This window comes from Bos indicus, chromosome 15, assembly GCF_029378745.1.
Source record: "Bos indicus isolate NIAB-ARS_2022 breed Sahiwal x Tharparkar chromosome 15, NIAB-ARS_B.indTharparkar_mat_pri_1.0, whole genome shotgun sequence".
Lineage (NCBI taxonomy): Eukaryota > Metazoa > Chordata > Mammalia > Artiodactyla > Bovidae > Bos > Bos indicus.
Window position 1 is genome coordinate 31,968,703 of NC_091774.1, and position 24,412 is coordinate 31,993,114.

A 24,412-nucleotide genomic window follows, 5' to 3' on the forward strand; every position below is an offset into this window, starting at 1 on the left:
AAGAAGCAGGAATGGAAGAAATCAGATCATGTGGGGAAATTGATATATAGTACATGCATCTTTGCTATGATCTTGCACAATTCTTCCTCTCTCTCTTTTCTTCTAAGTATAGTTGATTTACAGTGATGTGTTAGTTTCAGGTGTATAGCAGAGTCGTTCAGTAGACATATATATATTTTTCAGACTCTCTCCCTTTATAGGTTATTAAAAAATATTGAGTAGAGTTCCATGTGCTATACAGTAGGTCCTTGCTGGTTATCTATTTTATATATAGTAGTGTTACACCCCTTCTCTGGATAATTACATAACTCAGAACTCTATAAATTATGGGGCTTACTTATACCAGTGTCTTGTGAAGAGCATGGCTTTGAGGCAGGCAGATCTGGAAATGCACCCTGCTTCCTGACTGCAGGACCTTGGACAAGTGATTTAACCTCTCGGAGTCTCAGTTATCTCATTTTAAAGGGAAAGTCGCTCAGTCATGTCCAACTCTTTGCAACCCCATGGACTATAACCTGCCAGGCTCCTCTGTCCATGGAATTCTCCAGGCAAAAATACTAGAGTGGGCTGCCATTTCCTTCTCCAAGGGATCTTCCCGACCTAGGGATCGAACCCAGGTCTCCCGCACTATAGGTGGATTCTTTACCGTCTGAGCCACCAGGGAAGCCCATCTCACTTTAAAACCAGGTTTCTAATACCTAACTCAAAGGGTTATTTTAAAGGTTAAACCTAATCATCTGGTCTCACCATGGTATCTCATCACACTTAGCCTGTTTGGGGGAACATTAGACCCTCCTCATCTTTTCCATCATTCCCTCTGTTACTTGATCAAAGCAGATGACTTCTTAAAGACTGCTCAGACACCAAGCCCAGGAACATTGGCAGTAACACGATTCAACTCTTGAACCCTGTGATTTCTGACACCGGTAGTTCTATAACCCAGAAGCCTCACTCAGGGCACCTGCTTACTCTCTGCTTAGCATCGTATTTCATTGAGTCCATTAACATTACAGATCGTGGGCCCCTTTGAGAAATTTAAAGGTTGACATTTTGTTTCAAGATGGTGGAGTGAACTGCAAAATGAACCTAAGGTTCACCTTGATAATACTCTAGCAATTTAACATATTTAACTGAAATGTCAGGTGTTTCAAGAGTGTTCACAGAGGAAAAACCTATAGAGAGTTGACATGAAGCTGACTGACTAGAAATTCTCATCGGTAACCAACGAAAAGGGGAGGGAAATGCATTGGTCCTGTGTCTGAAGTGATGCTGTTTCCGCTTGTGTTACTTTAATCTTATTCCACCTGCAAGGTAGATGTGGTCCTTCCCATCCTAGAGGAAGAACTGAGATTCAGGGTTGATAAGTTACTTGTCCAAGGTCACAGAATAGGTGGAGAGAGAAACTGGGCTCGAGCCTAGGGTGCCTGTCTCAAATCTAGCGTTTCGCCTCCCAGATCGTGTTGACATAAGGGTACCCAGCTCGACAGAACAGGATAGATGGGGAGGGTGAACTATGAGCTAGCTCGGGCTCTCAGATCAGGCTGGGAAGAGCATTGCAGAGTCGACTTGATAAGACAGAATTTAGGTCCTAAAGACAAGCACGTGTGTCCTTCTTAAGTGAGAGGAAAGGGCGTAAACAAATAAGCAATGTGACTGGACCCAGGAAGATTAAGGGAAACAGAACAAGGAATGAGATGGGTAGGTAGTTTAGGAGCTAAGTAGGCAAACATGGAGTAAGCAGAATAAGCCTTTGCTGGGGCCCTTGGTGTGCTATAGACATTGGGCTGAAGATGCCTTGAAAACTGCTCGAAATGCCTTGTCGGGTGGATACTTGTTTCTAAGCCTGGAATGTTCATTAGTCTCACCATCTAACACCATCTGTTAGTTCAAGTAGCCATTCACTTCAGATGTGTGTTAAGTACCTGCTATAGGTGAGGTGCTGTTGACATTCACCCAATTTGCGTTCAGTGCTGCAGGCTTGGGGTTTGAATGCCCAAGCATAGTTGTATCTATAGCAGGGAAGTTTCTATCTATGGAATCATGGGCTGTTAGAGTCCTAAGAGATCTGGGAACTGATCTGATTCCTTACTTGTCAAAGGGCAGTCCATGGCCCAATGGCAGGGCACTACCTTGGAGCTTGTTAGAAATGCACTCTCAGCCGCCACCCCCGACCCACTGAATCAGAGTCTGCGGGGTTTGACAAAATCCCCAGGGGATTCCAATGTGCATGAAAGTTTGAGCGCAGGCATCTATTTGTTCCAGCTCCTGCCTGTATCCTTCACCAGAGCCCTTTCCCCCAGACCATCTGTCCACAGCAGGCCTTCACAGAGCTTAGACAAGAACCTGGGTAGCTTAGTTGCTTTCCAGCCTCTTGGCAGCTTTTTCTTAACGATTTCAGACCTCAGCCTGGGCTGGGGCATCGAGCTTTCCATGGTTTCGTTTAAGCCTGTTTCTGTGATTAAATCTAAATTCCGGAACCAGAGCTCCTTGATGGTATTCCATTTGAAAATTAAAAAAAGAATTGCATTCAACTAAGCCTTCGGTTTGAGGAGGTGGGGGGAGTGATGTAGACAGGGTGGTGGACAAGGTCAGGGTTTTGGGGCCCCAGCGGGCAGCTGTTAGGGTCGTGGATGCCCCAGATGGGTGCTCCATGCAGATAGAGCCACTCCTCTCTCTGGGTGGCTCTTCTCTTATTGATGGCTGCTCCTGGTAAACAGTTGTAGGGTATAATGTAGTGAGAGTTACAAATGGCAGAGAAACTAATTTAAATAAAGTAGAGAGTAGGCAGCTGATGGGCAGCAAGGTTTGTGTCACAGAAGATGTCCCTGCTTGGCCCCCCAGAGGCAGGCAGATGGGAAGCTTTTGCAACCAGTTCCCTGCATGCCCGTGGGTTCACCCAGGTAGAATGCAGTGGCGCCTGGATGGGGAGGTGGGAGGCGCAGCTGTCTGTCACTTGACCCACAGTGGGGTCTTGGCCATGGGCTGGGCGTGCCAGTCATCGTGGAGAGAAGGGAAGTAAAAATACCTGGTGCCCCACTTGGAGCCAGAACGCAGTCCTGTCCACGGAGAGTCCCAGCCTGAGCACAGTGGAGAGCTGTGCTCCTGCGGGGACCCCAGCCCCTCCCCTCCTGTGCTACATGGGCGGGGTGGTGGGGGGTGGCAGGGAGGTTGAGACCTGGCCGGGGAGCAGAGAGATGCAGATGGGGCACTCACGTCCTGTGTTTCGGGCTCTCCTGTGACCCCCAGGCTCCGTCTTTCGGGACGAGTTTGATCTGGCCATTCTCCAGCTGCAGGAGAACAACCGCCTGGAAATCCTGAAGCGCAAGTGGTGGGAAGGGGGCAAGTGCCCCAAGGAGGAGGATCACAGAGCCAAAGGTAAGGGCAGCCGGGCCCCCCCCCGCCCCGGCCTGGGAGACCACAGCTGCTTGTCTCTGGCTTCCGAATCCCAGGTCATTGCAGGTTGAAAACAAGCCTCAAAAGGAGCCCAGGGCCAGGCTGGGATCGACAAGGGTCAGCCCTGTCCCCAGGTCTCAGCTCCCTGTAGGGTATCCACTCCCGCCTGCTTGCAGGCCCTACAGATGCTAACCCTGCCACGCATCTCAAGTCCAATCACTTCTGCGCCAGCACCACCTCTTCCACTGTGGCCTCTGTCCCTGGCACTCCACAACCGCACAATTACAACAGCCTGGCTTCTTTTTCCCATTTTTGCCCCTCTTCAGTGTTCTCTCCGGGGCTTCCCAGGTGGCGCTAGTGGTAAAGAACCCACCTGCCAGTGCAAGTTAGATGTAAGAGACTCAGGTTCAATCCCTGGGTCGGGAAGATCCCCTGGAGGAGGGCATGGCAACCCCCTCCAGTATTCTTGCCTGGAGAATCCCAGGACAGAGGAGACTAGGGGGCTGCAGTCCATAGTGTCACAGAGTCAGACACAACTGAAGCGACTCCACACTCCCACACACAGTGTTCTCTTCACCAGGAGCCTTAAAAAGGTCATTCTTTTTAAGACACACATAAGATTGCAGCCTCGGGGGCTTCCATGGCGATTCAGTGGTTAAGACTCTACCCCTTCACTGCAAGGAGTGTGGGTTCGATCCCTGGTCAAGGAAGTCCCTCATGCTGTGAGGTGCAGCCAAAAGGGAAGAAAAGAGATTGCAGCTTTGGCCTGACAAATCTTCCAATGGTTCCCATCTCACTCAGAATAAAACTCAAGCTTTCTATGACTCCCGACCCTACCTGATCTCTTCCCCCCGTTTTCTTCCTGCTCCCCAAGCCTGTTCCTTCAGAAGCTCCCTCAGAGGGGCCATCAAGTCCCCACCCTGCATACCTCTCCCCCTCCTCTTTACTGCTTTATTTCTCTTTTCAGACTTTGTCACTACCTGATATTATTATTTTCTATTAATCTGTTTACTTTCTGCCTCTTCTAGAACATAAGTTCCATGAGGGCAGAGTTTGTCTTCCTCACAGGGCTGTCCACTGGGCCTGGCACATGGATATTGTATTGAATGAATGAATGAATGCTAAATCCAGCTGGATAGAGAGCAGTCACTGACTGCCGTGAAGTTGAGGCGGGGCTTCTCCTGTGGCTCAGCGGTCAAGAATCTGCCTGTAATGCAGGTGTCACAGGAGCCATGAGTTCAATCCCTGGGTCAGGAAGATCCCCTGGAAGATGGCAGCCCACTCCAGTGCTGTGCCTGGAGAACCCCTTGGACAGAGGAGCCTGGCAGGCTACAGTCCATAGGGTCGCAGATAGTTAGACATGACTGAAACCACTTAGCACGCGTGCACGAGGATCCTGAACATGTAGCATTTTCTGTTGGGGGAATATATACCCTGGCTTACCCAGGACAATCTCGGACTACATATCTGCTGTAGATCAGTTAATGCCTGTTAGTTATTTTTAGAATGCCCTTTCATTCTCCAAATGTCCTGGTTTGAGCAATAAATCATCTGGTCACTCCAGTGATCTACTGCAGCCTTGCTAAAATATGCATCGAGTTTACCTCTACACGCTGTCCCCCAGGGAGGCAGCAGAGGAGTGAAATGGATGATCCTTGTGCTTCCCCTCTTGGCTCAGGGTGAGTGATTATCCAGGATGAGACAGTGAGGGAGTGACTTTGTGTTCCTAAGTGTCTCTGTGTGCATCTTGATCCTGCAAGGAGAGGGCTCAGGAATACAGGAGCAGCCCTTAGTCATTTAGAATATCGTCTTTTTTTTTTTTTGGCCACATCTTGCAGCATGCAAGATCTTAGTTCCCTGACCAGGGATCAAACCTGTGCCCCCTGCAGTGGAAACACAGAATCATAACCACTGGACTACTAGGGAAGTCCTGATCTGGAGTAATTTAAAATAGAAACAGAGAGATGGGCCTGGGACCCAGAGTGAAACAGGAGAGATGTCCAGGTTTCTGGCACTCTAAAAGCCCTTGATCCTCCTCCAGCCCTCTCCCTCCCACAGTGGGTTGGGTGCCTTCTGTGGTTTTGGATTGAGCACTCAACATGCTGCGTTGCAACTCTTGGTGTCCTCTGCCTGGTCAATGGCCCCTTAGAGTGGACCTGTCTCCTCTGCTCTATGTCCCTGGCCTCCCCTGCAGAGACTGACACATAATGGGCACTCAGTGAAAGTTTGTGGGATGTGTGATTAGAGCCACTGACTGACAGCTGTCAGAAGACACCGCTTAGGGTCCCCCTGGGCCACACTAAGGTGCTGAATGACACTGCTGTGATGGTTTCCTGGGTAGTCTTCACGCCCAGAGCTCTCCACTCTGTAGAGTTGTTCCTGACTGACAGCTGACTGGACACACGTGGGGATGCGGGGAGGCTGTAGATGAGGGAGACTGATCAAAACAGGGGTGGCGAAGAGCAAGGGCTCAGAGAGCTGCAGGGACCCCACCAGCTCTGGCTGCTCCAAGCCTCCCTCCTCTTCTCCTTCTCGCTGGTGGTGAGGTCCCCCACTTTCCTTCTCTTTGTAAACCTGATCCTATTTGATCTTTTGGAGCCTGGTTCCCCTCGAGACTCACGACTGAGTTATCCCAACTCTCCAGTGTCCCCTTTCATCCCTGACTGCTAAACCCAGCCCCTGGCAGTTAGTATTTGCTTGTGTTTATTTTCACCAGTAATCTATAGAGGAACACTTGGAGGGCAGCAGATCGGCAAGGACGTAATGATGACTCAGGAGCTGGGACCTTATGGCTTTCACTCAGGGACCTCAATTTAGATCATCTCTGTCCCATTCACGATTTCACCCAAAGGCCAGTGGAATCCCCCCACCGCCCAAGAATGGAGCTTATCAAACTTTTGCCCCCCTGCACACCTGTTTGTTCTGCCGACTGCCACTATGTTGGTTCTCTCCCCTGAGGCAGTGTGCACAGGGCTCAAAATCATGAATAGTGCGTCAAGGGGACTCTGCTCCATAGATGGCCTTGTTATGTACGCTGTAAAATGTCTTTAAGCCTTAGTTTCCTTCTCTGGAAAACAGAGCTAAAAATAATAATGACCCTCCTTGGGCTATTGCAGAGATCGAATGAGATAAATCATGTTAAATGCTTAGCAGGGCACCTGGTTCAAAGGAAATGAGAAGTGATTTTATTCTAAATTTTTAATCTAAATAAGCAGTTGAGGTCTGAATAGTGTCCACAAGTGCATCTGTCCACCCTGTATTCCTCCAGGCTACATAGTTCTTTTTCAACACATAGGACATTAGTTTTCTATTAATAGTTGTTCCCTATGGACTGTGAAAACCTTAAGGACAGGGTCTGTGTCGTATGTATTTTTCTATCCCAGTGACCAGCATATCATTTGACATTTCATCAGTACTTGATGCAAGGAATAGAAAGGAATGAATGAATCAGCCATCATCTCAAGGACCTACAGACTGGTCCTACTTCCTAAGTCTGTTTTCCTCCAGACAGCCCTGACATCCAGGAAGTGGATGGAAAGTGTTTACAGAGCCCCCACTGCCTCCAACAAACAGTGGAGACCGCTGTGTATCAGGCACTGTGCTGGGCTCCAAAAGTATCAAAAGCAATGAGACGTGGCCCTGCCCTCAAGAGGCTTAGCACCTAGAGACAGGTGCAGATCATCTCTGTAACAGTCACAATGCAGAGATGCTTTCATAGAGCTGGACAGAAGGTATTATGAAGCCCCAGGGCAATACTTCTGAGCAATATTCAGGGAAGGTTTATGGAGACATGGGGCCTGGACCATGAAACATTCATTAGGAGTTACAGCTTTATTTGTTTATTTTTATTTTATTTATTTGGCTCTGCTGGGTCTTCACTGCTGCACGGGCTTTTCTCTATTGTTGTGTGTGGGCTTCTCATTGCAGTGGCTTCTCTTGTTGCAGAGCACAGGCTCCGGGGCACATGGGCTTCAGTAGTTGCGGCTCCTGGGCTCTAGAGCACAGGCTCGATAGGGATTGAACCTGAGTTACCTGCATTCGTAGGCAGATTCTTTTCCACTGAGCCACCAGGGAAGCCCTGGGAAGTCACAGCTTTAGGAAGATTATGGAGCACAGCTGTCACACTCAGAAATTGGATTCAAAAAGCAGGGTGAGGTTGGATTAAGAGGACATTGAAAAGTGGGTGAAGGCGTGTGGACAGCAGACCAGTGTCCCAAACTTTCCCATGGAAGAGATGCACAGCAGAGGGGACTGAGTGTGGACTTTTGAGGGGTCTGGGGACACAGTCACAAGCGTCTCAAACAGCCCAACATGTTTGGAATATCCTTAAAGTCTTCTGTTTTGTCCTAAAAACACGTGTGAATTTTGCATCTGACAGCCGGATATGGGCATGTTTATGTAATGGAAAAACCCTTTTCTGGCCTAAACTCTGGGTAAAATCGTGTCCTAGGAAGATGTTCTAGGAACACCCCAGAGCTCTGCATACACCTTGGCACACCATGAGCACGCTGGACTGAGTTGGTGACGTTGGTGGCAGACCTCAAAGGTTCTGGCATGAGATGTGGCATCAAGAAAGCAGGTGCTGTGGATGGAGCTCTGAGCTGCCAGTGGCATTCACGGTCCCAGGGGACAGTCATTGCCTTGGGAGGAACAGAGAGGAGAGACTACCTTTAAGTTCTAAAAGAAGTTGTTCCAACTCAGCAGACACAATGTTCTTAGAAGTCAAGGTGTTTGATTTGCTAAAAAGTATTTTGGAATACAGAAGGGCAGTACCTGAAAAGAAGCTTGGTGTAAAGCTGACACTAGAACTTCAAAGACCCAGGCCACCCAGGCTGCAAATTAGATCAAAAGATGCCCTCCTGAGACAGGGAGTTTCTGAGCCGGAAAGGATGTGTTAGAATTTGGAGGGTCCCTGAGAAGGAGCCCGATGTCCGGCTGAGAGGTGGAGAGGGCCAGAGAGAACTCTGGATTTGTTGGGAATCCCTAGAAGCAAAGAGGTTTTTGCTTGCTTCCAGAGCTTGGCAGACCCCAGAAATATGTGTTGTGCTGCATGGAATGGGGGGCGTGAGAGATGGCACGTGGGGGCCAGGAGCAGAGAGGTCGCAGGGACAGGCCTGCATTTTCCAGGGTCCCAGACAAGGATATTGGAAATCTAAGTCGAATCCAGCATTAGGACAGGACGCCTAGCTTCACCCCCATGACATCATCTCCTTGCCAACCTCAGACCTGAAATATATCCAGGAGTGAAAGGGGAACAGAGATAACACTGTATTTAACTGAATGTAAACCTGAAATTTTGGAGAAGGCAATGGCACCCCACTCCAGTACTCTTGCCTGGAAAATCCCATGGGCGGAGGAGCATGGTGGGCTGCAGTCCATGGGGTCAGGAAGAGTCAGACACGACTGAGCAACTTCACTTTCACTTTTCACTTTCATGCATCGGAGAAGGAAATGGCAACCCACTCCAGTGTTCTTCCCTGGAGAATCCCAGGGACGAGGGAGCCTGGTGGGCTGCCGTCTATGGGATTGCACAGAGTCGGACATGACTGAAGCGACTTAGCAGCAGCAGCAGCAAACATGAAATTTAAACATAAAGAAATCTCTGTTTCTGGCAATCAGGTGAAAACAGAAGCCTGAGGTAGACATTTGGTACTTTTATAGGAAAATTAAGTTGTCGTTTTTGCAGCACGGTTGGCTTGGGATATTCTTCCCCATTCCACAAAGGTTTGAAGAAGACTGTCTGACAGCAGAGCTCAGAATGGATGGAGGAGAGAGACAGGGAAAGCAGGTTCCCAGGGAAGATGGAAAGAAGTGAGCAGGAGGCTTCTCCCCACTCTGCAATTGGGGACTGAATGTTCCCTGGCACGGAGAAGAGAACTGAGCAGATGAAGAGGGAAAATAAACAGTGGAAGTCATCCTTGCCCAGGTCTCATGTGCTTCAGAAGATGCTCGGGTTCTATCAACCAGCTGATGCTGTCTTGCCTCCTTTTAGTCGTCCTTGGGTACAAGAGGGGGAGCCATATTAATCACCGGTGTGGTCCAAGAAGGGGCTGTGTGGGAGATGCTGTACAAATCAGCATAAGAGCCGGGGCTTCGGTTCCCAGCCCAGCCACAGCAGCTGGTGCCAGTTTAACGCACTGACCCCATTTCTGCCATGGCTGAAACCCAAGCAGACATTACTCAGAGAAGCTGAAAGGCTTTCTGGCTGAGCAAAAGTCCACGTGACCTCTGCCAAGCCAGGCCAGAAGCACTAACCTGGAAGGACTGGAGCCACTGCCTGGTTAGTGTGTGACAAATTAGCCATCAGACTTCCAGGATATAACTCACTGCTTGACAGACCTCCCCTCCCCTGTGGCAGAAGAACAGGAGCCAGCATGGCCTGGAAGCTCTCTTCCTTGAAGTCTTTCGTGGGGGCCCGGAATGGAGCTGCAGGACCATGTTTTTTCTTGCATCTCAAGTTGAACAAAGGGCAGTCCTTTTCATTTACTTTCCAAAGCAGCTCCTAGGAGATCTTTCTTTTATTGATGGAATCCCTTGGCTTCCAAATGGACCTAAAGGAAGGAGGAGAAGGTGGAGCATTCTGAGAGGGATGGAGGTGGAGGGAACTTTGAAGGGGATCCTTATCTCACAGACCTCTGAAGCTGAGAGTGACATCAATTAGGATGTTTCAGACAATGCACAGTGCCTGGCATAATCCTTTTCTACTGTGTTATCCTATTAAAATGTGATACATTTTAAAGAAAAGGATCTGATGCTACTCCACGTCTAATCCAATATTATAGCTCTAGCATCACTGCCAAAATCCAGAGAAGAATCCTAACATTGGGCTGATGCCACCAATCCGAGTTTTGTTTTGTTTTTTTTTTGCCAGGTCTTCCTTGGCTCTGATGAGAACCACAACATTACCCCTTGGCTTCATCTATCCCCATTTCTTTCCCTGCCTATAACTCAGTGACCGGTTACCTGCATACACAGCTGAAAAACACAGATCATGTGGAGGACAGGAGTATTACAAAAAGAAGCAGGCTTCATTCCAAGCTGCTTCATTTTCTTCTGCCTTGTCTTTTCAAAAACACTCATTTTATTTATTTTCTCACTCAACTCCTATAAAAAGAAATATCGTTAGCCACTCACAGGGGCCAACATCCCCATTCAAGGGGATTGTATTACCAAAGGCTTTGCAGAGCAATCGCCAGACAAAAAGGTAGTCGGTGAATTCCAAGGAAATTAAATACTTTTATCTTAAAAAACACAAGCTCACAATTAGGCTTCAAAGGAACATAAATACAACACCGGGCTGTGAAAATCAGGATCCCCTTTCAAGGATGGAATAGAGGCCAGTAGCATTGACTCACAAAATCCTCAGAGAGCAGGAAGTTTGCTGTCTGGCATGGCGGGAATGAAAGTGTGAGACATCTTAGCAAGAGTGGGGGCGAGTGATGAGAGGGGTGGGGGGAATTGTGGGGACATTTTCCCTTCTCTTTCTTCCCTGGGGGCCCAGCTCTATTATGCTGGCTCTCTAGTTTCTCTGGAGAGAGCCAAGACTGGAAACCTGAATATGGGAGTTTAGATAGTGTCTCAAAGTGATGCTTGCAGAGAAAGCCTCTTCCTAAACAAATCGGATTGACTGCTCAGAGACAGGGAAACTCTGGGACGGGGGTAGGGGTAGGGTGGAAAGCGTGATCAAGAAGAGAGGTGAACCATGGCCCGGTGTGTCTGCATCAAAGGAGGTCAGCGAGTATAAAGACCACAGCCGCACCGTGTCTGCAAAGTGAGGCAAGATTAAGTCAATGGATCTTTGATCCAAACATTTGATGTAATGTTCCCAAGGACAGCAGGGGTTTTCATAAGTGGAACTCACAGCCCATACATGGGCTTCCCTGGTGGCTCAGTGGTAAAGAATCCACCTGCAATGCAGGAGACACGAGTTGGATTCCTGGGTCAGGAAGAACCCCTGGCAAAGGAAATGACAACCCATTCCAGTATTCCTGCCTGAGAAATCCCATGGATAGCACAGCTTGGCGGGCTGCAAATCCATGGGGTCGCAAAAGAGTCGGTCATGACTGACTGACTAAACAACAGCACAGCCTCCCTCCCCAGGCACTCAGGACAGGACTGGGGCAGTGGTCCTAGAAATGACTTCAGTCATGGGAAGCCAGGTTGAGTCCTGTAATCATGCTCCTGCAGCATGAAGGACAATGGGGGCCCCCAGTTCCCTGGAGAGGTGGTGTAGGGTAGGGATACAGCCTGAGACTCCAGCTTCCATTTGAATCAGGCACTTCCGCTTGCCAGCTGTGGGGTCCTGGGCAAGTTACCTGACTCCAGTACCCTGGTTTCCTTATCTGGAACATAGAGGCAAGGGTAGTGCCAATTTCACAGAGCAACTGTTAGGATTGGGTTAAAACGTTTAGCCTAGTAAGCTGGCTCATAGTAGACATTCATAAAGGTCAGCTTTACTTTTATAAACGTTAGCTGGGCAGCCAGACTTACCTGGATTTCACATCTTAGCTCCGAAGACTTGGGCAAATTCTTGAAGTTCTCTGAATTTCTGTTTCTTTAACTGTAAAATGCCGACAGTGGACCTTCTTTATAGTATTTTTAATGAGAATTAAATGAGATCCGAGGTGCTCAAGCTTAGTTAGTTCAGTCGCTCAGTCGTGTCCGACTCTTTGCGACCCCATGAATCGCAGCACGCCAGGCCTCCCTGTCCATCACCAACTCCCGGAGTTCAGCCAGACTCACATCCATCGAGTCAGTGATGCCATCCAGCCATCTCATCCTCTGTCGTCCCCTTCTCCTCCTGCCGCCAATCCCTCCCAGCATCAGAGTCTTTTCCAATGAGTCAACTCTTCGCATGAGGTGGCCAAAGTACTGGAGTTTCAGCTTTAGCATCATTCCTTCCAAAGAAATCCCAAGGCTGATCTCCTTCAGAATGGACTGGTTGCATCTCCTTGCAGTCCAAGGGACTCTCAAGAGTCTTCTCCAACACCACAGTTCAAAGGCATCAATTCTTCGGCGCTCAGCCTTCTTCACAGTCCAACTCTCACATCCATACATGACAACAGGAAAAACCATAGCCTTGACTAGACGAACCTTTGTTGGCAAAGTAATGTCTCTGATTTGAATATGCTATCTAGGTTGGTCATAACTTTCCTTCCAAGGAGTAAGTGTCTTTTAATTTCATGGCTGCAGTCACCATCTGCAGTGATTTTGGAGCCCCCAAAAATAAAGTCTGACACTGTTTCCACTGTTTCCCCATCTATTTCCTATGAAGTGATGAGACCAAATACCATGATCTTCGTTTTCTGAATGTTGAGCTTTAAGCCAACTTTTTCACTCTCCACTTTCACTTTCATCAAGAGGCTTTTTAGTTCCTCTTCACTTTCTGCCATAAGGGTGGTATCATCTGCATATCTGAGGTTATTGATATTTCTCCCGGCAATCTTGATTCCAGCTTGTTTTTCTTCCAGTCCAGCGTTTCTCATGATGTACTCTGCATATAAGTTAAATAAGCAGGGTGACAATATACAGCCTTGACGTACTCCTTTTCCTATTTGGAACCAGTCTGTTGTTCCATGTCCAGTTCTAACTGTTGCTTCCTGACCTGCATACAGATTTCTCAGGAGGCAGGTCAGGTGGTCTGGTATTCCCATCTCTTTCAGATAAATTGTAAAGTGCCCCTTCTATAATTTTTATTTCGATAAATTGCAAAATTTATCAGATGCGTTTCCCATCCCTCTTCTATTCTGTCACTTTTCCGACCCTTATGCCATCACTGTCTCCAGAATCTGCTAAGGTCTAGTCAACAGATGTCATGATCGATGCAAGAAGAAATGGCAAACTTAGTTTCACAGTCCTCAGCGGTGCAAACATGATGATTCACTTTGTATTTTCTGAAAAGGTTATGTAGATCAGCTCATATATGGGCAAGTAAAGTTGTTATTTACAACAAATAAGTCCATAGAGATGGGGCCATTTAATATATTTGCATGAATGTAGGTGAATGTGGCTCTGGATTGTTTTTATTTATTTAGTTGCTAAGTCATGCCTGACTCTTTGCGACCCCATGGACTGTAGCCCTCCAGGATCATCTGTCCGTGGGATTTCCCAGGCAAGAATACTGGAGTGGGTTGCCATTTCCTTCTCCAGGGGATCTTCCTGACCCAAGGATCGAACCCTGGTCTCCTGCATTGGCAGGCGGATTCTTTACCGCTGAGCCGCAAGGGAGCTTCTAGACTCTGAATTAGTAAGTGCTTGAAAATCATATCGGTCAAAGAAACCATGTTCTTATCAAATGTTGTCAATCTGGAAGACTGCACCAAGCTTCAGCACCTAGCATAGTGCTCAGCTCATGGGAGCTTCTCAAGAAGGATGTGTTGACTGATGTCAAAGACAAAATACACTGCCTCCTAAAGGGATTGTGGTACCAGCCTCTCCTCTCTCTGCCCGTGCCACGTGACTCCTGTTGCCTCTGCCTCTTTGCTTCCCAGGCTCCCATTCAAAAGGAACTGTCCTGCCTTGCATTTGCAGATTTCCACAGGACCATCTGGAGATATGCACGGGTTTTAAGGTCTGGGATATATGTGCACCTGAATCCAAGAGGTGACTATTTGCTGGTCAGAACCAAAGGCAGAGCAGGTGGCTGGGTGGGTGGGTGGAGATTCATATCTATTCAGAGATACTCCCTTGCAGGTGGCCCATTCCTCTCTGTGGTTCTGGAGACAGCATTCTTCATTTGCATCTGTCAACTATCATTTGTATTTGTGGGCAATCTGTGAATGACACCAAAGTTAGTCTTTAATCCACTGAGAGTTTATGGGGAGAGTTTGATTCCACTTTAGTTTAATAGTCTTACTTCTGGGACCCAACTGAGCCTTAGAAACTCATGTCAGGTACATCTCAGTTTGAAAGCCATCTGTCTGGATGGCTTCTGTGTGGTCTTGTCTGAAGAAGGGGTGGGGGTAATAAGATGACTCCAGTACAGGTGTGGAGGCATCTATGGGTGCATCATGGGCCTTGGGGTCAGACTGGAGGGAGGCCACAGGACAGGCTGCTCTGAGTGATGGCTGTGAGCCGGGGAAGGCGTCTGACTTCTAGGAGAATGACTAATGACGATGTTAACGGAACCGCTGCTCCCTCCTAACTCTGCTTCCCGCTCACTCCCCACTCCATCTGTTTCTCAACTGCAACTCTGCCAGCAATCTATTCTTGCCTCCCTTTTCCAATAAGTTCCTAAAGGCACGAGCAGTATATAAGCCCCGCTCCTACGGGGAGGGAGCCACTCAGCCCGGAGTCAGCATGCTGGAGCTGACAGCCCTGATTAACATGCTGGTCTTGAAACAGGAGAAGCTGGGAAAGAGAGGCTGTGGGGTGTTTCACTGACTCATAGTTTCTACCAGAACCCCATTTAAACCTAAGCTCCTTTAAGAAGATTTCCCTCACCTGATCAAGATTATCCCAGCACACATCACCTGTTTGTTTATAACTCTCCCCCAGCCCCACCCCCCAGACCTGCTCAGGACCACGTACTGTCAAGTCCACATTGTGGACCATCCATGTCATGTTCAGTCCCACTTTGGCCAGCCATTTAGTACAACCTGGGCCATCTGTCTGTGTCACCAGGCTAGGATAATTGGATGAGGGCTACTGCTCAAACTCTCAATCATGTCTGACTCTGCGACCCCACAGACTGTAGCCCCCACGTTCCTCTCTCCATGGGATTTCTCAGGCAAGAATACTGGAGTGGGCTGCCGTTTCCTCCTCCAGGGAATCTTCCCGACCCAGGGGACAAACCCACATTGTCTCTTACATCTCCTACACTGGCAGGCGGATTCTTTACCCCTAGTGCCACCTGGGAATAATAGATGAGGACTGGCCCACTTTATTATTAATTTAAAAGCATTTGATTAGGAGTGAGTACATATCACAATATGAATCCAAAGTTTTGGGTAATGCAGGCTTCTACGCCTGTGATGTCCTTATCCTCTTTCTGTCAGCTCATTTTTTAAACAAGCATTTATTGACTCTTACGATGGGCCATGATTGTGGTTTTACAGAGCTGAACAAGACATGGATCCCCCTCTCAAGGGAATCACAGTCTAGTGGGAAATCAAGGTATCTACATTAAACTAATGATTATTCTGTGCAGTTTTAGAGTGATACAAGATGTATTAGAAATCTTCTGACCAGAAAGATCACTCGGGCAACTACATGGATGGTAAAGTTGAAAAGCACAGGCTGTGTGCAGAGAAGTTATTTTGGAGTCTTCAGCCAAAGTCCAGGCAAGAGATGGTGGGGGCCTGAGCTAGGGACGTGGTAGGAGAGACAGAGAGAAGGGTAAGAAATTAAAAAGCATTTAGGAGGTTAAATCAGCAGGACAGTACACAGAGGAGAGGCAAGAGACTCAGTGCAGGGAAATAGGAGAATATGCTTCAGAGCCGGCAAAGACAATTGAGAAGCCTGGGGGAGAGCAGAGAGCAATGGCTTCATGAAAAAAAGGAGGAAGAGGAAGTTCCCTGATGGTCCCATGGTTAGGATTTGCCACTTTTACTGCTGTGGCCGAGGTTCAGTCCCTGGTAGGGGAAATGAGATCCCAACAACCTCACAGTGTAGACAAAAAAAAAAAAAAAGCAAAAACGGGGTTGGTTGACAATGTCAGGTGTTACAAGAAGTCACCTAAGTTCAGGACTGGAAATTTTCTGATAGATTAGAAACAAAATGTTCATTGGTGACCCTGATGAACTTGGTTTTAGCGGTACAAAACAAAATTTCATGGGATGACAAGTAAATATTCAGGAGGATAAAAGTGAATTCAGAGCACAATCATTTTCTCCTTTAGATACCATAGACAGATCACCTAGCACCTAAAAGCTTTTCTTGAGTGTCCAAAACTATGTTTGAGGTCTGAAAAAAATTATTAGCTTCAAAATGCAAAAAGAAAACTGCTAAATTAAGTTGACGTGTAATTAAATATCTCCAAGATGTAACATTGCTTCAACTTCATTAACTTTAAATTTAATATTCATAAAAACTTCACTACATTTAGAAACAATTTTTTCAGCTTGGTTTTTCTCCTTTTGCAAACATTCTCTTATATGCACAACAACTGCTAAGAAATCACAGCCAATTATACATTAATCGTTGCTTGCCACTCCGTCACATCAGAAGCAGAATTTTAAAAATGCATTTAACATACAATGTGGGTACATTTTCTTTTTGTTTCATGTGGGCTGGGGCCTCCAACTGTAAGTGTTTTAAGAGCTGTCTTAAAATAGTTCTGATATAGACAAACTGCTTCAAAAAGCTTGGCCAGGGAAGAAAGGAAAAAAGAAAGGTATTCACTAGACAGAGCTGGAGGGAGGAGACGGATTTTTTATTTTTCTTTTTTAATTTTTAATTAATATTTTATATTGGAGTATAGCCAAGTAACAATGTTGCGATAGTTTCAGGTGGACAGCAAAGGGACTCAGTCATACCTATACATGTATCCATCTCCCCCAAACTCCCCTCCCATCCAGGCTGCCACATAACATTTAGCAGAGTTCCCTGTGCTATACAGGAGCACCTTGTTGGTTACCCATTTTAAATATAGTAGTGTGTAGACATTGATAAGAAGGGAAAGACTTGAGTGTGTTTTCGTGCTGAGGGAAAAAGCCAGTGGGGAAGACAAGACTGGGGAGGGCCAGGATGGGGACAGAGGGCAACAGGGAAACACTAGAGCCCAGATGGCAGAACTGGGCCTGAGTGGAGAATGCCTCCTCTGCAGAAACACGAGGGGAGGTTGAGTTCCTAAAAGGGGATCCTAATCTTTTTTCTGGAGCTGAAGCTTCAATACTTTGGCCACCTGATGCAAAGAGCCAACTCACTGGAAGAGACCCTGATGCTGGGAAAGATTGAAGGCAAAAGGAGAAGGGGGTGACAAAGGATGAGATGGTTAGATACCATCACCAGCTCAATGGCCATGAATGTGAGCAAACTCCGGGAGATATTGGAGGACAGAGGAGCCTGACATGCTGGTCCATGGGGTCCCAAAGAGTTGGACACGACTTAGTGACTGAAAACAGTGTTTTCTCTATATCAGGCAGAACTATCTGAAGGTGATAGGAAAGTCCATGGTACCTCAACAGTCACTTGGGGCTCTGTTTACCTAAACAGGCGGGCCTCCTTGGCATCAGTTATCACTTCCCCTTCACTGGGGAGCCCTTTCTCCACAGGGGCCGGCTGGAGAAACTGGTTAGTCCATGATGTTTAGGTGAATGTTCTAAAACCCGGTTTTCACCACCCCTAAAGCTGTGGCTGCACACCCCAGCTAGATTCTTGGGGCATTCCCCCTTAAGTGTTTCTTTTGTGTCTCTGATATTCCTGTGGTCAAAGTGAAGTGAACTCGCTCAGTCGTGTCCGACTCTTTGCGACCCCGTGGACTGTAGCCAGCCAGGCTCCTCTGTCCGTGGGATTCTCCAGGCAAGACTATTCTGCCTAAATGGTTCCAGGTTAGAGGGACAGGCCATCAAAGAAGCCCAAGCACCTTCCTCCTGGAAGGAAGAAATCTACCCCAAACTCTATATGCGTTCCCTTAAAACTGAGTTTTTAAGTTGTCTCTTGGTTTTGATTATTCAAAATAGAGGATGTTGTATTCATGCAGGTCCTCAAGAGTTGGCTGTGTGGACCTGCAGACCAGAGTATATAACCCATTGGGTGCATTCATGATGTGAGCCCTTGGAGTAGCAGATTATTAGTATAGGCAGATGCTGTGCCACGCTGTGTTATTTTAAAAACAAAACAAAAACCAAAAAAACAAGACATTCACTTGAGGCTTTGTGAGAGGAAACCCAAGGCATCTTGAAATGGCTAGGCAGGGATATTTTTCCAGCTTTGCCAAGTACAGGAAGCAGTGTCAGATTTCTGCTCCTAAACCCTGGTTCATCTCAGCGTTGCAAGACGCTGGCTCTCCCTGACACGACATAGCTCCCTGTCCCATGAGGGCACTGCTGGTTGAACAGACACTCAAAATGTGCAAGTATTCAGGAAGAGCATAGGAGGGAAGCCACGCTCTTGGCACTTTCCTAGATAAAAGCTGCTTTTAGATTTATGATTGTGGCCCCTGGTGAGTCAGAGTTTCATGTGTGTCTGACATTCCCCCCAAAAAAGCATCCAGTTACATAGCTAATGTGGTGTTTGACATTGCAGAAGTGAAACAACCATATAATTCTAGAAGTATTTGTTAAGTATATGTTATGTGGATGGTCATCATACTAGGAAGTGAGGTTATAACCAGATATTGTGCCTAACTTGAAGAAACTTAGCTATGTATGATGCTTTCCCAAATACCAATTGGCAAACAAATTTTAGGCCTGGCTGGAAAAGAACCACCTGTGAAATGCATTTAAAAATACAGATTCCTAGGCATCATTTCCAGAGGTAGGGATTCCGTAGGTCTAGGGTAAGGACTAGGGATCTGTGTTTTTAATGAGCTTCCCAGATGGTTCTGATGGCCTTTAGGTTTGGGAGCCACTGGTCTGGTGGAATAAAAAGTTTTACTTTCCAAGGAAGTATTTTAGTAACATGCTGACACAGATAAGTAAAAGAAACTTTTTTCTATCCACAGTTAGGTTACAAGTTTTTTATATCCATAGATATAAATGGCTTTATATCAAGAAAACACAGTGTTAGGAAGATTGACTACATTTTTGTGAAACAGCTAGAATTTGCTGGTATTTTGATATCATTGTTATCGTTGTTGTATAGTCGCTAAGTTGTGTCCGATTCTTTTGCAACCCCATGGACTGTAGCCCGCCAGGCTTCTCTGTTCATGAGATTTCCCAGGCAAGAATACTGGAGTGGGTAGCCATTTCCTTCTCCAGGGGATCTTCCTTATCCAGGGATCGAACTTGCATCTCCTGCATTGCAGGCGGATTTTTTACCACTGAGCCATCTGGGAAGCCCTTTGGTATCTATAGGCGAAATCCAATTTTGCCTGAGCCCATTTTCATAAGATGACCACCACTCCCGCCCCAAGAAGCCTCTCACCAATCTCCTCCATCTGCATCTACATCCCCTTCCCCTCTTCTCCTCCAGCTACGCTCTGCTTTTGTTTCAAAAGAATAATTATATCTCAGGGAACATGTGTGTAAAGCATCTACAAGTCTCAAGTGCTGGTAATTCAAATAACATTCAACATTTTTCGTAGAATAATTATGTCTTCCAGCTCTTTTACGCTATTTTTTTGTTTGTTCTCACTTTCTTACAGGACTAGGAATGGAGAATATTGGTGGAATCTTTGTGGTTCTTATTTGTGGCTTAATCGTGGCCATTTTTATGGCTATGTTGGAGTTTTTATGGACTCTCCGACACTCAGAAGCGACTGAGGTAAACCTTCTAATGGGTATGACCTATATAGTGTTGGCAGGCAGGGCAAAGTTCAGAGGCTCATGCAGGGACAAAGGTCACTTCAGACAGAACCTGTGAAATCCCACAGGAGGGTAGGGGGCCCATGGATTTAGCACAACTGTGATTTAAGGTATAGTATTAAAAGGAAAAACAAGCAAAAGTAACCAGGTTACAATGGAAACAGTGGCTTTGGCTCTTCCATCTTAAGTATGTTTTTTGCCTTGCAGGTAAAAGCTGTCTAGAGCTATTATCCTAATTCATGAGAGCTCAAAATGGCATCTTCCTTCTCAGAGATTTGGAAGACGTTTAATTCTCAGACCTGTGACTTAGAAACTGGGTTAATTACGCTTCACACAGATGGAGGAGTCTAAGAAGGAGGAAAAAGACTTTATCCAATTGTAGCCCCATTCTACCTGCTTACACGCTACTTGCATTATTTGTTTGTTTTAATTGGGGTATAATTGCTTTACAGTGTTGTGTTAGTTTCTGCTATACAACGAAGTCCCTCAGCTATATGTGTACACATGTCCCCTCCCTCTTGAACCTCCCTCTCCCCTCCCCTCCCCCCACCCTACCTCTAGGTCATCGCAGAGTGCCGAGCTGAGTTCCCTCTGCTATACAGCAGCTTCCCATTAGCTATCTATGTTACCCATGGGATAGAGAGCAGTATGGAGGTTCCTCAAAAAAATTAAAAAAAAACTAAAGTATACTGGCATCTATCTCAGTCTCCCAACTCCTGATTGTCCTAAAATCTCTCTCCCTAACTGACACTGGAGAAACAGCTCCTAACAATAACTAAGGGTCCAGGGCTCCTATAAACCTCTGTGGTCCAGCCTCATGTAGGGCCTCGATTTAACACAGCTCACCAATCTCTTCCTCTTTCTCATGCCCCCTTAGACTTTCAAGCCATCACCCACTCCTCATAACCCTTTGCTCCTTCATGACTAATGTTCCCTCCTGTCTCACCAAGAGATCAGGAGTGACCAGCCCCCACTGAAGATCACCGCCTTAAAAATCCATCCACAGCTGGAGCCACCCCTGGGCCTGCCTCGCATGTTCTGGTCACCCCTCCACCTCGTTCCCATCTTTCCTCAGCTCCTCTAGGATTATCCTTTTTCTCTCATTTATTTTTTCTCCCTGTTCTCTCCCCGAAGTCCACAACTACACTAATGTTTATCCCATAGTCTCAAGTAACAGCCATGTTACTATTGCTCTTGCCCTCCCTCTCTCCTCTTGCAAACCCAGGTAATCCACTGCCTCCACCTCCCTGTCTCACCTCCCATTCTGGCCTCACTCAAGGACAGCTGGCTTCTCCCCACCTCTGCCCTGAAAGGTTGTGGCTAAGAGGCCTGACCCCTCCCAATGAACAAAACCAGAAGATAACCCACTGGGCCTTATTGGACCTCAGTGTGGCCCTTGATGAAGTGGGAAGTTCCTTCCAGAACTCTTTCTTCCCTTGCCTTGCCTGCTCCAGACTCTCTTGGTTCCCCACATCCTTCTCTCTTTAGCATTACTGGCTCTCTTCCTCCATCTGCTCCTTAAACAATGATGCTCGTACCTCTCCCTAAGACCTCATTTAGGTGTTCCTTGCCCTCTGAAACCTTCCCCACGTCTCCTGCCTTCTCCCCCAAATCAGAATGCTACTCATTTCTCCTCCCTTCCACCACCCCTGTAACCAGAGCATAGAGCAGTCACACACTGTGTGCCAATTATTTTCACATCAGCCCGGTTACTAGACATTTTGCTACCCGAAAGTAAGGACTTGGTCTTTAGTGTCAGTATTCCCACTACTAAGAATTTGATACTTAGTTGACAGTCAATACATGTATGTTGGTATATTCTGTCACATATAATAGATTAGGCAGGAGATGATGCTTTTGTTATTATTAGAAGCACAGAGAAGTCAAGACTTGCATAGAGTCTCTGCTATTTATTGACAGTCTTGAGTCTCATCCTGACTCAGGCCGTGTTCCATTAGGGGAGTCTACTTCTCTGTAGCTGCTTCAGGTAGAGGATCTGTGTAAGCTGGGTTATTTTCCCAAGAACTCGCCCATGTTCTGGATGTACCTTGAAAAATTCAGTGAGGAGTTCAAGCTCTCCCAACATCTAGAAAGAAGAGTAAAGGCTACATGAACAATTTGATTATGGTAAAGCAACTTCCCGTTTCTGCTGATAGAATGGGAAGACTGGAAGAGAGAACATGAAAGAAAAGAAAGTTCCTTCTCCCATCTTGGGGGCAAAAAGTGTCCTTTCCAGCACAGAGTAGAGAACAAAGTAGAGCATGTACTCACTCTGAAGTAGGTAGGTGTAGATTCAACTTCTAGGTCAGCTATTTGTTAGTTGAATAAGTCTAGTAAAGTATATAAATTCTTTGAGCCTCCATTTCCACATCTGTGAAATGGGTATAACTATGATAGTCATGGGCTTCCCTGGTGGCTCAGATGGTAAAGAATTCACCTGCAATGGAGGAGACCTGGGTTCAACTCCTGGGTTGGGAAGATTCCCCTGGAGGAGGGCGTGGCAACCCACTCCAGTATTCTTGCCTGGAGAATCCCATGGACAGAGGAGCCTGGGAGAGCTTGAACTCCTCACTGAATTGTTCAAGGTACATCCAGACCATGGGTGAGTTCTTGGGAAAATAACCCAGCTTGCATAGACCCTCCACCTGAAGCAGGTACAGAGAAGTAGACTCCCCTAATGGAACAATTAATGGAACAATGCGGGCGATCGCAAAAAGTCGGACACGACTGAGCAACTAAGCACAGCACATGGTTGTCATGGTACAGGTTGAAGATTCTTCATTCGCAATTCTGAAACCTAAAAAGCTCAGTTCAGAAAGTTCCAAGTTTTTTGTTTGATGCCAGCGTATTTGGTGACAAACCTCGACTTGGACTTGTATGAGGCTAATGTTTATGGTCTTTCTCTCACTTGGGGTGAGCATATATACCTTTTGCTATTAATGTGTTTGAATGCAGGGTCTTCCCCAGAGCCCACTGGAACAGATACATAATGTATTTTATGTTCACTGCATTACCTTGTCCAAATCCAAAATATTCTAAAACACAGCTGGACCCAAGAGTTTCTTATCAGGAGAGCTGCAGGAGTAGATGGCTGTTGTACAGTTCTTGTTAGAACAGCAGCCTCTCCAGCCATAACCAGCTGATTAAAAGAAATGAGACTTTTTAGCCTGAGAACAGAATGTTCATGGAGACAGGGCTGCTTTTTCAAATACTTGAAAGACTGACATCTGGTAGAGGGATTACTTATTTAGTCAGCTTCAAGGTCCAAATTTAACTGGGATCCATGGATGACAATTTCAGGGAGAGGAATTAAGTCAGTAGAAGGAAGCAGCGTTTAAGGGAAATATGCAAAACTGGTAGGGGCGCTTTCCCACCGCGGTGAGATCACTGTCTTTGAAGGTGTTCGAAGTTGAAACAACCAGCTGGTAGGGCTGTTGCACACGATGGTATGGAGGATGTTTGAATATTAAATAGCGGGTGGAAGTGAGAGGATGAGTTGAAAGACCATCGATCATTTACGATGATAAAATTCTGAAACTCTGCGCCCTGATCGCTCGCCCGAACTAGCACGCTGGGGACCGTATGGGGCTGCTCTTGAAAGATGGGGCTATGACCTTCCCATGTCCTGCAGGGGTCCGTCTGCCAGGAGATGGTGAGCGAGCTGCGCAACATCATCTTATGCCAGGACACTGTCCATCCGCGGCGGCGGCGCTCTGGGCTGCCGCCGCCCCGGCCCCCCATCCCGGAGGAGCAGCGCCGGCCCCGGGGCACCGCGACGCTCAGCAACGGCAAGCTATGCGGGGCCGGGGAGCCAGACCAGTTAGCGCAGAGACTGGCCCAGGAGGCCGCCCTGGTGGCCCGCGGCTGCACGCACATCCGCGTGTGCCCCGAGTGCCGCCGCTTCCAGGGCCTGCGGGCGCGGCCGTCCCCGGCGCGCAGCGAGGAGAGCCTGGAGTGGGAGAAGACCACCAACAGCAGCGAGCCCGAGTAACCCTGCCGCCGCCGAAGATGCTCCGCTCCTCTGCCCGCTGCGGGGGCGGGATGCGCCGGGCCGGCGCCTGCTGCCTGCCGGGCCCTCGGACTTGTACAGCGTCCACCCTTCTCTCCGGATTTTGGATCCAGTAACTTTACAAACAGATCAAAGAGCCTGACGCCCCAGCCGGAGGCGGCGCCCTGGTCCGGGGAGCTGGGGCCACCCCAGAGACGATGCGCCCAAGTGGCAAGGGACCCTCTGCCTCCTAGCCACAAGCCCCCACTCCCCTCAGTGGGCCTTCCCATCCCGCCAAAACTACAGAGTCCGGGTGGGGGTCCCTGTCCAGACCGTCAGATGAATTGGTGGCATCATCAGTGGAATTTCCCCCTAGGAAGGGGCCATTGTACCCTGGGTCTAGTTCTTACAGGAAAAAAAAAAAAAATTAAACTCAACAGGGAAGTTTTTCTTTTCTGGATTTGTATATTTTTGTTAATGTTCTTTTGTTGTCTCTTTTGCCTTCCTTCCCTTCTTTGTTGTCTCAATTCTCTTCCCTTGTTTTGCTTTCTTGGGGAGGCGGGGCGGCTGGATTAGGGATTGGAAGTCACCATAATCTCTGGTACCATTTCCCTAAATTTTAGGA

The 24,412-nt window shown here is 47.4% G+C and overlaps 1 protein-coding gene across 3 annotated transcripts in view; it reads left to right on the plus strand.

The window, feature by feature from the left end:
* Window positions 1-23,909, plus strand: part of GRIK4 (glutamate ionotropic receptor kainate type subunit 4) — a 500,430-nt gene extending 476,521 nt beyond the window's left edge. For all 3 annotated transcript variants that reach the window (XM_070803553.1, XM_070803555.1, XM_070803554.1), the window contains 3 exons: window positions 3,247-3,375; window positions 19,640-19,758; window positions 23,431-23,909. In XM_070803553.1, coding sequence (XP_070659654.1) covers window positions 3,247-3,375; window positions 19,640-19,758; window positions 23,431-23,790 — 608 coding nt within the window. In that variant the 3' untranslated portion in view covers window positions 23,791-23,909. The remainder of the gene's footprint in view (window positions 1-3,246; window positions 3,376-19,639; window positions 19,759-23,430) is intronic.
* Window positions 23,910-24,412: the final 503 nt, after the last annotated feature.